Here is a 12,561-nt window from a genome sequence, read left to right on the forward strand (position 1 = left end):
AAGTACTCTCTGATAATCTCGGAGTAGAGTTAGTTACCAATACGTATATACATTGGACCACTGCTCCAGAGTTGGAATTCTTGAATTACATAGGTTTTGACAGAAGAAGAAAACTTAAAGCAAGTTTTTATCTCTATGCACAAACATTGATATTTATAAACTTTTTCTTTCTGTTGTTAAAGCCAACTATGAAATCCTTGTTGCGCACTTGGTCAGACCTGTATAGAGCATTTGCTCGCTGTGCTGCTTTAGTTGCAACAGCAGAAGAAAACGTATGCTGTGAAGAACTTTGTGCCAAAATAATATCTGGGCTAGAAGGTGAAACTCCAGTAGTGAGTATAAACCAGTGATATTGAACTATATAAATACTTTAGCAGATACATTTTAAATTAGATATAAGAATGTATTGTAAACTCTAATGTAGTACTTTCTGTAACTTAAAATGTTTTGGGTGAGACTTAGATAAAGCTGTAACAAAATTCTTTTTACTAACAGGAGTTGGAGTTAATCTAGAGATGGATTGAAAGAAGAGAGTATAAATAATTATAAAGCTCAAATATAAAATAGCAGTTAAGCAGTCTTTGGATTTGTCTTCTAACTATTTAAGTAATACTGGTTTAGTGAAGATGAATGGTAAATAGGATTTGTCCAGTTGAAATGTGTGTGCGTGTGTATATGTGTGTATATGTATATAGATGAAGTAGCTTCAGGTTGAATTAACAAATACCACAAAAACAGGCGCTTTGATTAGGAAGGAGGATAGAGTAGCACTGTAGCATTCAGAGGGCGTAACTTGCTGTATTCCTGGTACCGTCAACATTGTAGACTAAAATGTAAAGACTTTACTTCAAAGTTTTATGCGCGAGAGGTTTTGAAAGAGGAAGTCTTTACATTATCTGTGTTGCCTGTTTGCAAGCCCACATCATATGGGGAGATAAGAGTGTCTGTAGGTGTCAGTGAACATTAGCTTTGGAACATAAAATCCTTCACACTTCAAAGTTGTCTGTCTTGAAAAAAAATACTGCGAAAGGAATAAATAAGAAAGAAAAATGGAATTTGGAGGATGACATCATTCTGACTTCCTTTGGATGCTGCTGTATCCTGATGATAAACTTCAGTTTTCAAAAATTAATGATGATTAAGCAAGCCAAACATAAGCAATTTAGACCTTCAGTATGTAACTTCTATTGAAACTAAACTGGTTTTTTTGGCCCACAGTATCAATGTTCCTTTTAAAAGCGAGGGTTTTTTCTCAGAATTATTTGCGATGAATTGGGCAGGGGGGCCGCACGGAGAGGAGCTTGACCCATCTTTTTTATACGTACTAGAAATTGATTGTGCTTCCTGAATGTTAATGACAGCCTTATTGTTATGCCTACAGTGGCTTTTCTGAAAATCGGGCTTTGTACCGTAACTGAACTTAAGCGTACACTGACATTTGGAAACATATTTTGCTAGACAGCTAGTGCCTTGAACCTTAATACTTTTGATGCATCTTCTTAAATCTAACACCTTCTTACAGCTGCCTCTTATTGTTTTGCTTCTTTAGATTGTATATATGCTTATGCCTTACTTGTATAGACCGGGAAAACTTCAGTTTGTGTAAATGTGTGTATTTTAAAATGTAATCTTATCTGAGTCTTACCTGATAATGCAGACAAATTTCATCCACTTTTAAATTTAAAAGCTGTTTGTATTGCTGTCTTGAATGGACAACATGTGTGGCTTTTTCTGGTGCTGTTGCTCTTTTGGGCTTTGCTGGTAACTCCTGTTTCCTCCTCAGATGTTTTCAATGATGGATGGTCTCACCCATATCATATCAGTTATGGTTGACTGCATCAACTTTGCACCATATGGTACTAAATATCAGCCAAAAAACAGATGTAAGAAAATACTTGAATATTGGGGTTTCTGTGTCTGTCTTCCAGAGTTGGTTGAAAATTAAGAGTTGTAGATGCAGAAGTGATGACTATAGGATATCAATGGTCTGTGTATGCTGTCTATACTGTCTAAGCACTGAAGGGATTGACAAAAAAGTCATAAAAAGAACTAAAAATATCCAGTATGCATATTTGAGTATCAGAGCTCTTCTGTTGAGCAGTTGAGTAGTTACTGCATAGTGTGACAAAATACACCTGAAATTCATGTAAAAGTTGAGGCCACTTTACCTTTCAGTTCACTGTAGAACACTGCTGGTTTCTGAAATTGTGTTTGATACTTTTGGCTCTGATTTCGTGTTTGCATGTGAAATCTGCTGCTTTTGCTTTGTTCAGCTATAATCTGAAGCAGTAATGCTTCATCGTAATCCACAGTCTAATTATATATATAATACTTGCCTAAAACTGATGATGAACTGTTAATGTAACATTTGAAAGGCTACTGCATAAAACAGTCAAGACTAGGTTTAACAGAATACAAAACGTCATTGTACGTAAAAATGTTCTTTGTTCTGTTTTCTACTCCCATTTGCAACTATTAAAGCTGAAGAAAGAATAAGTTTTTAATAATTTCTCTGCCCCCTATGAATTTGTCAAAGTAGTAAGACATTGTGTTGGACTGCTGAAAGAATGAAATGCTTTGATTGGAGATGTTAATGAGGAAAAACACAATGGAAACTTCACTTACAAATAAATAAACAAAGTAATAAAACTTAATACTTCCCCTTCCCTCCTTCTCACTTGTTCCAGAATTTGAGTATCAGCTAGTACCTCTAGAGTGGTTGCTGTCCTTTTGCAAGTAGCCATTAAAGATAAAATTGAAAAGATTGAAATTAAAGGTAAAATTAAAAGCATAGTCATTTGTATGACCAGCTGTAAATATGAGGAATAGGAATCGTATCTGTAAAAGTATGATAAAATTATGCATGAAAAATGTATGTCTTCTGTTAGGTCTAGTTTAAAACTATTTGTATGTCGATATAGTTTGGGAGTCAAAGTTCTGTTTCAGGTATAGACAAAAAGTTCAGGTGTGTTTTGTTGCAATGCATGTTGGTTAGGTAGGAAAAAATTAATTTTTTTTTTAATGTTAGCTCCACAGACACCTACAGATTGGTCTAAGAAGAAAAAGGAACCCCTTGGAAAGCTTGCCTCTCTCTTTAAACTCCTGGTGATGTTACTAAACTCTTTCCATGTGTTCAGTTCCAAAGAAATCTGTTCAGAAACATTGGTCTCTGTTGGTCCTTCAATTATTGCTATTCTTCACAACATCATCAGCCACGTTTCATTGCCTTCAGTGATTGGGACTATGTTTGCAATTTTTTCAAAGCCCCTGGCAGTGTTTTATGAAAAAACAAAGTGAGTATTTTAAGGATGGTTGGAAAACTGGATTCATTGTGTTGCTGCGTATTGGTGAAATTTTGTGTGGTCTCTAGCAAGCAGTGTGTTTAAGCATAGCTTGGGGTTTTTCAGAGCTTTGCCACTCACATGCTAAGAATTTTCAACATTCTGCCAAACCTCTCACCTTTGAGAGCACTGTGTATTTTGCTAGATCCAGCCTGGCTGGTGGGCGCTAATTTTGTAGCGCACCCCAACACTGCAAAAAACGGGTCTGTAAGGTAGTCGCTGGGAACACGCTGTTTTCTACAATTGCTGCATAGAACCTGGGGCGCTGGGACTGCGCCTGGGGTGTACCTGAGCTGAGGTGGCTGCCCGGAACAGCCTGACCAGCACGTCCCAGGTGTGTTACCGTAGAGCCTGCGGCGCAGCCCTGCCCTCCGCAGTGTTTCAGCGGGGTTCAGAAAACCGCCAACATGAGTGGCAGTCTCTATGGTAATGCTTTTCTTTGGAAATAAAGCCAAACCTACCTCGTCGTACATGAAGGGAAACCTGCAGGACTTCTGAAAGCTTGGTATTTAAAATCATCTCTTCAGAGTGAATGTATTGTCATCTCTGCAAGGTGAAAGTGTTTGGTTTTCCACCTGCTGTTTGTTTTCACTGTAGTGAAGGTATTTGTTACTGGTAATTTGTTTTCTAGTGGGCAGGAACTGCATAACACTTTGTAGGAAATAGAGAAATCCTAATTAGTTGAAGTGCACTAAAATCCTGTAAGTTTTTAAGCAGAGGAAAGTACTGAAAAATACTTGTTTGTTGCTATGCGCTTTTTTTTTATATGGCTTTGCTCTTTTACCGGTTGTAGGCTTCTCTTCCCAGGACATGATGGAATTACTAGGGGCTTGGTGGGAGGGAGCTAGGAGAGGCTTGTGTCCGATTCGTTGATGATGCAAGAGATGTATGCTTTGCTCAGGATAAGGAAAAGAAATAGAGCACATCTTTGAGTGTTTTGGGAGGAGGGAGGACAGAATAGGATGCTGCCAGTCAGCCTGTAAATGTTTTTTTGAAGCTTTTACTGAAACTTGGAGCAGGACTGCTACCACTGATCTAAAACTCATCAGAAGTCCCTGTCTCAGAGGCAAGAATCCCCTTGTTCCTGTGTAAGCTTGAGTTGAACGCCACCTCTCTCCATCTCCCATCTCATCTGCCTTCGTTTGAGCATTGTCTTAGAATTACTCATTAAAAGGGAGAAGTGAGTGTTGGATACAGATTTTTGAAGGAAGGCTTATGCAAGCAAAGAAAAGGTTGGGAACCTCTTCAGGTTGGAGGTCACAGGCTTATAAAATGAGTTACTACATGTTTCAGGATGGTGTACCTAGGGATTTATTTACATGAAATTGCTTAGTTAGGTGGTACTTCAGCTTTTTAATGCAGATATTTTTATGAGGCCTGGGAAATCTGTTTGGGGAGAGGGTTAAGAGCAACACAAAGGCGGCAGTTAAAAGTTACTTGATAAGAAAGCTTTGAATTTTAAGTTTGTACTAATTACTACTGATCCTTCCATTCATTTCTCTTAAAGGTAGCATATAATTATATGTAAATATCGGTGGGTGTTAAAGGATAAGCTTGCTTGAACTGTTTACACCAGGAAGTTTTTTAATCGCCCAAAGGGAGGCTTGTTTCACAACATTATTTCATCAAGTTGTACGCTAAAACTAGCGTGCAGTGCTTGAGTGCATTATGTTTTTAGTTCTTATGCTTGGGATAAATGAGACAGCAAAACATAACTTTTTTGTTTGTTTTGGCAGGCTTGCTGATGTATCTAAAGTATACAGTAATCTCAACAACAAGGTAAAGGTGCTAGAGAAATAGCTGGGGTTTGGGAAAATGTGGGATACTGGAGTTTTGCCATTCATCCTCTATTCTAAAAATAAATAAATATAAAAATATAATGAAGGTAGAGATTTAATTTTTAAATTATTTATTTTTTACTAAAAAGGTAGCTGAGGGGAGGGCCACTAAGCTTAACTATTAGACTTTTCATGTGGTGTGGCATTTAAATTTGCTTATTCAGTTTATATATAAACTATGTTTATTCATAATGTTTTAAATAGTGAATATGTGCGATATTTGAATTAAAGAAGAAGAAATTGTTTCTTCTCTCCCTCAGCTTGAAAAGCTACTGGCCGAGATTATCCTGTGTTTACAGTCTCACTGCACTGGCTCTTACGACAGTGAACTGCTAGAGCAGCTTTCTCCGTTGCTCTGTGTAATATTTCAGCATAAGAGCAAACAGATCCGCAACCAGAGTGCCCACTTCTGGAATGCAACATTTGCCAAGACTACGTCATTAACGTACCCTGAAGATTTAAAGTAAGAGATTTTTTTTTTATATAATATTTATTTATTTTTAGATCAAGAGATCTCAGGTTATGTACAAATGAATTGGTATTGTTCTGGTTGCCATTTAGAATCTGCTTTTTGTGCAAGCTGGGACATTTGCTGGTCTTTTTGTGTACCTTCCCCCCACCTCCCCACACCCATCAGTTTAAAGTTCTTTTTTTGTTTGGTTGGTTGGTTTTGTTTTTTGTTTTTTTGTTGAGCAGATCTGTGTTAAGTGAAGCTAAAAAGAAAATTCCACTCTTGCTGCCTGGGTTTGAAAGCATCGAGATAGCCGAAGAATACAGTGGCCCATTCTCTGATGCGGTAAATATTCTGTTGACCCCCAATGGGTACTTAATTGTGTAGAACTTTAAGGGAGTTGCTCAGAAGGTAGTGGCAAGGTCCCTTTTGATTTTTTTTTTTTTTTATTGTGATTGGCCTGCACTTGCTTCGTGTTTGGAATGATAAACTTATGCTGAGTAAGCACTGTCAAAAGACTGAGCTGGTTCTTGACAGTTTATGCATCTTAAATTTTCAGTTCCGGTAGCTTGTTTGAAATAATTAATTTTTTATGTTGTGCTCTGCGTAATTCAGAGGAAAATGGGAGTGTGGGACAATTTAGTTGTAGAAATTAATATATCTCAGGATGGGCTTGTGAGCTTGGAGTTTCTTCATGCAATGCGTTCTGTGTATTTTTATCTGAATAGATGGAAAATTCACAGTTAGATGCAAAGATAAGTGGAATGGAAGTGAAGTTGGGTCAAAAACGGGACTCTATGTGGGCACGGACGAGTGAACTAAAAAATGAAGTAAAAGACAAGTCCAGTAATGTGCAAGTAACATCTGCAAAGGTAAGGTGTTTAGAGAGAGGTGTGATGGAATCAAATCCATTATATTCTGCAGCAGAACATCTAGTATGCTTCTGTAAATTCTCAGTGAAAAATGTATTTTATGATGCTAAAATAGTTTCCTTTCAAATGTACACCATATAGCTCACCTCAATTAAAAATTTTCTTGTTAAGATTCTCTGATAAGCTTACAGATCGCTGAGTTTTAAGGAGGGATCATGGAAGGCTCCTTGATGGATGGGAGGAGTGGCAACCAGATGCAAAATGCACACCTCGGTCTGGTTGCCGGTTGTGACAACTTCAGGTGTTGAGGTGGATCTCGGTTTTGGTAGATCTGTGCTGCCTGCTCCGAATCTGTCACTTGCACGGGGGAGAGAAGGGTGTTCTATCTTAAGGAATCGCTGGTTTAGTAAGCAACAGTAAATAATAATCCTCCTGAGTATTGAGGTACCATCACCTCTTACAGGCTTTGAACTCCAAGATGGTAAAGGAAGAGCAGAAGCTTGCTTAACAGCCCAGAGGATGGGCTGCAGAACCTCTCCTAGGTGGTAGTGCTGGGGGGGGGCGGGGGCGATAACACTTGAGAAGAAACTCGGCATTTACTGAGGGATTTGTGCCAATGAATATGCTGAAAGAACTGTGGTTGCTTGAGAACTGTTCCCTTGAGGATGGCTGTACCTGAATTGTAAAAACACTTTAAATTCCTCTGTTTTGTCTACAATCCTCTCCCCCCCCCTTTTTTTTTCTTTCTGCAGTTGAAACTAGAATTTTCATCGTCGAAGACTAAAAGTGAGATACTTTTGGAAGAGGAGAAATCTGTTGATTTTGTGTTTATTCCTCCAGAAACAAAACCAAGAATATTGACGGAACACCAAAAGGAAGTGCTTAGATCAAAGAGGTCTGTAATTCATTCTGTTTTAAACTTGATGTGAAATGTCATTACAGTGAGTATGTCACATTGACATAACTTCAATTTCTGTATCTCAGACTACTATAGGTAATTAAGTCTTACTTTTCCATACAAGTTATAAAGTTTAAAGCTAACAGAGTTCCTTGCTTTACTGTTTTAAAGTAACCAAATTATTCTTTAATCTGCATTTCGTATTTTGATTAAATACACTCTCCGTTACTTCTTTGGAGTTTGGTAGTTTGCAATTTACATTTTTACTTCATGACTCTCACTTGCAATGTGAAATGGAAGATATAATTTTTCTTAAATCATTGAAATGAACGGGTTTTTTTTACCCGATCTGAAGGAAGAACTTCCAAATTTGAAGAGAAGTCTTATGTCATCAGCCTATCAGAAATTAGGATATTCCCAAGACTCCTCTGATTTACAAGGGAATCTTTAGAATTACCCTCTTTTTAATGTGAGAAAATAATACTAGAGTATTTTCTGTACTCGGGAAACAGAAGCGCAGTGTAAGCAAAATTTGGTTACAGTAGTTCTTGACAGGAACTCAGCTGGATTATATGGTTAGTATGTGTTGTGGAATTCTTTGTGGAATGGGATCCCAATCACAGCTTTTCTTCCCCCAAAGCATGTTAGAAACAGAAAAAGATTTAACTCAACTGAAAATAGCAGCTTTGAAATGAGGAGCTAAATCATGATCTGCACTCACTTTGCAGTTTGCTCTGCCAGTTGGAGGGTGAGGCAGCTGGCTGCAATATTGTGTCTTTTCTGCCCAGAACAGGGAGTGGAGCCTGCGGTCACACAATCTCCTGATACTTAATAGATGCTGCCCTGCGTTTTGTGCAGCAGACCCTGCTTGGGTGCGTGTTGCGGGTTGAGTGGTCTTGAGAGTTTGGAGGTTCAGTCCACTTCATATAAGTATCCGCTCTCTTGCGATTAATGCATTACACTACCTTTTCTTTCTTTTATTTTTTAAAAAGAGTCTGACTTAGTACTTCTGGTTCTGTTTCAGAGTTGGTATTCCTGCTATGTACAACAGTTTGGACACATCGCAAGATACCACCTTATTTTCTCAGTATACTCAAAGCCAGGAAGATTCTTTGTAAGTAAAGGTGGCCAGTATAGACATTAAAGGTGTCCCCCTTTTCTGCTACACTTCTAATTTAAGTAACTTCTATTTTAGGGAAAAATCATCTTTAGAAAATGCCAAAGATGATACTAAAACCAAGCCTCAGGTAATTTCTCATTGTCTAATGGTAATTAAGATAGCAGAATTATACCTGTTCCAGCGATGTTTTCTTCATATGGTTACTGGGGTGCTGTTTTAAGACTGGTTTCATTGACTAGCTTTATGTTAGGAATCGTAACACTGTTGACGTCTCTTCCATAACACTCTTCCCCCCCACCCCCACCAGATGCATTTGGTATGCATCACACTTTTCTGGAACTATTTTTACTTTTAAAAGTGAAAGTGACTTTTCTTTTAAAAAAGTTGATTTCTATATTACTCTAATGGGCCATGCTTGTAAACAGTTTAGCTATGTTTCCACATTCTAAGCCGCTTTTGGATTAAGCTGTAAGGGCTTGAGGGGGATTAAACAGTAGATTTTTTTGGTGGGGGATGTAAATCCTAAATATTGAACTATTCACTTTTAGAGAGGAGTTGGCTAAACAGCTAGCCTGAGCAACTGTAGTGCTGAACAGACAGTAGGTAAAATACAGCAGTTTTCTTAAAAACTATTTTAGTTGTAGGTTTGTTAACCTCTTGCAAAACTTAAATAAAATGTTTTTGCAGTTCTTTGTGTTTTGAGATTAAATAGCTGTAAAAAAAAAAAATCTTTTGTACCTACCAAAGAATGGATAATAAAATAATTTCAAGGAAGGGTGTTTTGAAAAACCTTTTTGGGCATGTTGTTTTCTATTCCACTGGAGCTGTTCTTTTACGTTATATTCATAGCAAAACTACAACACTTTGCTGTTTGTATTTTTGGGACAGGAAGAAAACGCCAAGAGTGAAGGATGCACCAGCAAATCAGATAATCCTCTTGAGAATGCTGCCGGTGTGAAAAAGTCGTCTGTTACTCACACAAAGGGGAGCTCAACTCTAAACAGCGAGGGAGAGTCACAAAGGGATGCAGCTGAAATGATTCCGGAGGAGCCATCACTTGGAGAGGGATTAGAAAAAAGTACTGCAGAAACAGCTTCAAAGGAGCCCTTAGCAGGGAATGAAAACACTTCAAATGTCAGCAGCAGTTCAGCTTCAAGTGACGTAATTTCTGGAACACCACAGCCGGCAAGCCGGCGGCAGTCTTTTATTACTTTGGAGAAATTTGATAGTTCGGAGAACAGACCCTTCAGCCTTTCAGCATTAAACAGTTTATCAGAGCTGTCTGGAAGTGCTTCTGTGGCAGGTAAACAGGAAAATACAAATGTGTGTAAGAATAGCGCTAAACCAGAAAAATCTGGAGAAGAAAATAAAAAGCCTTCAAAATCTCAGTCAGAAGAAATACTTACTGCAATACGAAGGCTAACTCGCAGGCAGAGTAAAATGGAGCACCAAGGAAATAAGCAGGCCAAATTCTTAACTAGGTCAGAACAAGAGAAAAGTGCACAAGAGTCTCTTTCTTCCAGCAGTATGGAAAATAGTCCTGAACTATCTTCTGCAATAGAAAGCATGGAACATATTCTCCTTGCTCAGTCCCAAGCTCTCCATTCAACAGAATTAGAAATTAAAAAAGTTGAAGATACGATAGCAGAAATAGAAAAGGTCCAGATGTTAGATACAGATTCTAAAGAAAATACACCCCCGGAGACTACAGTGTCATCTGACCAAGTAACAGGCGACGATAGTCAGGTTCCACATGTGTCTTCTAATCAGAAAATACTAAGACGTTCTTCAAGACGACGGTCAGAAACTGTAGAAAGTCCAGCAGGTAGCCACGATAAGGAAGATGGCCACCAAAAGAGAGACAGGCATAAAGATGACGAAAAATCCTGGCAGAAGAAGGTGCCGCAGAGTAAAGATGACGTATTCCAAAAGCAGAAAGCAGTTTCTGGAAAATCTATAGAAAATGCAAATAAAAAAGAAAGCAACCTACCTGAGAGAACTACTGCAGAGGACTTGAGCTCAAAGGAGTCTCCTGCTTCAAGGGGCCTTGATGAGGAATTGAACAAAAGTGCTAGGAGGTCAGGAGATAACTTGAAGACTGACACGGAAGGTCAAGACTGTAGCTCAAGTGCAGTAGGGCAGAAGAAGACTGATCGCCCACGCTACCACACAAGAAGAGCTTCACAAGGGTTGCTTTCCAGCATAGAAAATTCAGAGGCTGATGGCTCTGAGACCAAGGAAGAAAGCACAAGAAGGAAAAAATCTGCAAAAGTGAAAAATAGGAATGATTCTTCTGAAGGTAAATGGAAGGAGCTACAGCCAGGAAGCCGTAGCCATGAGGTGTCTTCCCAAGGAAATGAAACTAAGAATCTGTTGGACACAGATAAAGATGAACTAAGCTGTGAAGTCAGTGCAGATGCTGCATTGACATCTGAACCATGTGACCTGAAAAACCAAGTAACTCCTACAGATGCTAGCAAAGCTGCGGGATTGGCCAGCTCAAAGAGTTCACCTGATGCACAGAACGCAAGTGTGGAACAAAACAAGAGCAATACAGTGATGGAATCGTTCACCAACCCATGTGAATCTGATCAGGATTTGAAAGCAGCAGAGAAAAATAAACACGTTGATAAGCAAACAAACACAGAAGACTGTTGCTCAACTGTTCTGCCTGGATATGTACCAAGAACAAATGCTTCAGGTGGTCATCTTTCTTCTTTGCAAACGCCTGAGTGTCAGCACAAAAGAAGCAAAAGGCTGAAAAGACTAAGGAACTGTGATTGCTGTTTTAAAAAGTCAAAGCAGCAAGTAATGTCATTCACTGAATCAAAAAATGAGAACACTCGTGAACTGAATGAGCCCCAAACCACTCCGGTTCAGGAACCTGTGAATACATCAGAGGTGTCTGGTAATTCAACTTTTGATGAGAGCTTGTCTATGGCACCTTGTGCAATGAGCACTCCGTTGCATCCTCCTAAGGAATCCAGTGCGTTTCACTTGAGAAGAGAGAGAACATCTGAAGATAATCTGGAAGGAAATAGTGTCATCGTGGAGGAGAAGCTAGAGAATCCAGAGCATACAGGAGGTGAAGTGAGTGACTCCATAGTGGAAATGAAAGAACCTGCAGATCAGAGTGACCGAACTGAACAGTGTCTGCCTGAGTGTGGTGCAGATGAGCCTGCTGACAGCTGTCTGGCTGCAGGGAATCAACGTGAAGAACCAGCAGCTGCAGAAAACGTAGACTTAAGTCAGAATGGACAACTAGAGGAGATACCCGAGGCACCGATTGTTGTTAGCAAATCTGAGGGAAAACAGATGAATGAGCTAGAAAGCCATCAGGATGATAAAGAAGCAGCTGAGAATACTGTAGGAGAAACTTGCATTATTCAAGATAAAGAGATGAAGGAGGAATTGGTGGAAACTGAAATTACAGTGCCTGAAAATGTGGCCTTAGACAAAGCAGCAGCAGCAGTAGAAAACAACAGTGTGGATTCACCTCAAAAGCTGCAAGATCACGATTCTTTAGTGTTACTTAATGAAAGCCCTAACAGTATGCAGGCACGCTGCATATGGTCTCCTTCTGCTTCTCCATCCACTAGTATTTTAAAGAGAGGTGTAAAAAGAAATCAAGAGGATGATTACCTGTCACCTGCTAATAAGGTATTGTGACGTGATTCATTCTGTGATACTCACAAGTCATTCAGTGCGTAACTGGAATATGTGACAGTGTCTGTAGTGTAACAAGTTCCAGATATGTTGAATTATTGACTATTTTTTTAATTGTAAGTGATCTTAGACTGAAGCTGATGTGTTACAGATTTCGTTTTGTAAGGTACAAGCACCAACAAGCACAACCCCCTTGTGCATGGGGGCTCCGGGTGGGGAGTTTTATTTTCCAAAAAGAGTGCCAAAGTCTGATCTGCTTCCTGGGTTGCAGTGCAACGAATGGTACTGCAAAACCACTGTATGCGTAGTCAGGGTCTTACTACTGGATTTTGAGCAGCTTTTGATGAAATGCACTTAATGTTTCCTTCAGTAATA

At 39.0% G+C, this 12,561-nt stretch overlaps 1 protein-coding gene across 1 annotated transcript in view; it reads left to right on the forward strand.

The window, feature by feature from the left end:
* The window catches only part of RIF1 (replication timing regulatory factor 1), a gene marked incomplete at its 5' end in the record, with an annotated part of 35,142 nt that overhangs the window by 19,347 nt on the left and 3,234 nt on the right, over positions 1-12,561 (forward strand). Inside the window, 11 exons of the mRNA XM_010294694.1 lie at positions 183-332; positions 1,784-1,883; positions 3,029-3,293; positions 5,078-5,120; positions 5,440-5,642; positions 5,876-5,975; positions 6,359-6,502; positions 7,255-7,397; positions 8,425-8,514; positions 8,596-8,647; positions 9,409-12,180. Coding sequence (XP_010292996.1) covers positions 183-332; positions 1,784-1,883; positions 3,029-3,293; positions 5,078-5,120; positions 5,440-5,642; positions 5,876-5,975; positions 6,359-6,502; positions 7,255-7,397; positions 8,425-8,514; positions 8,596-8,647; positions 9,409-12,180 — 4,062 coding nt within the window. The remainder of the gene's footprint in view (positions 1-182; positions 333-1,783; positions 1,884-3,028; positions 3,294-5,077; positions 5,121-5,439; positions 5,643-5,875; positions 5,976-6,358; positions 6,503-7,254; positions 7,398-8,424; positions 8,515-8,595; positions 8,648-9,408; positions 12,181-12,561) is intronic.

The sequence above is a fragment of the Phaethon lepturus genome, unplaced genomic scaffold (genome assembly GCF_000687285.1).
Source record: "Phaethon lepturus isolate BGI_N335 unplaced genomic scaffold, ASM68728v1 scaffold1199, whole genome shotgun sequence".
NCBI lineage: Eukaryota > Metazoa > Chordata > Aves > Phaethontiformes > Phaethontidae > Phaethon > Phaethon lepturus.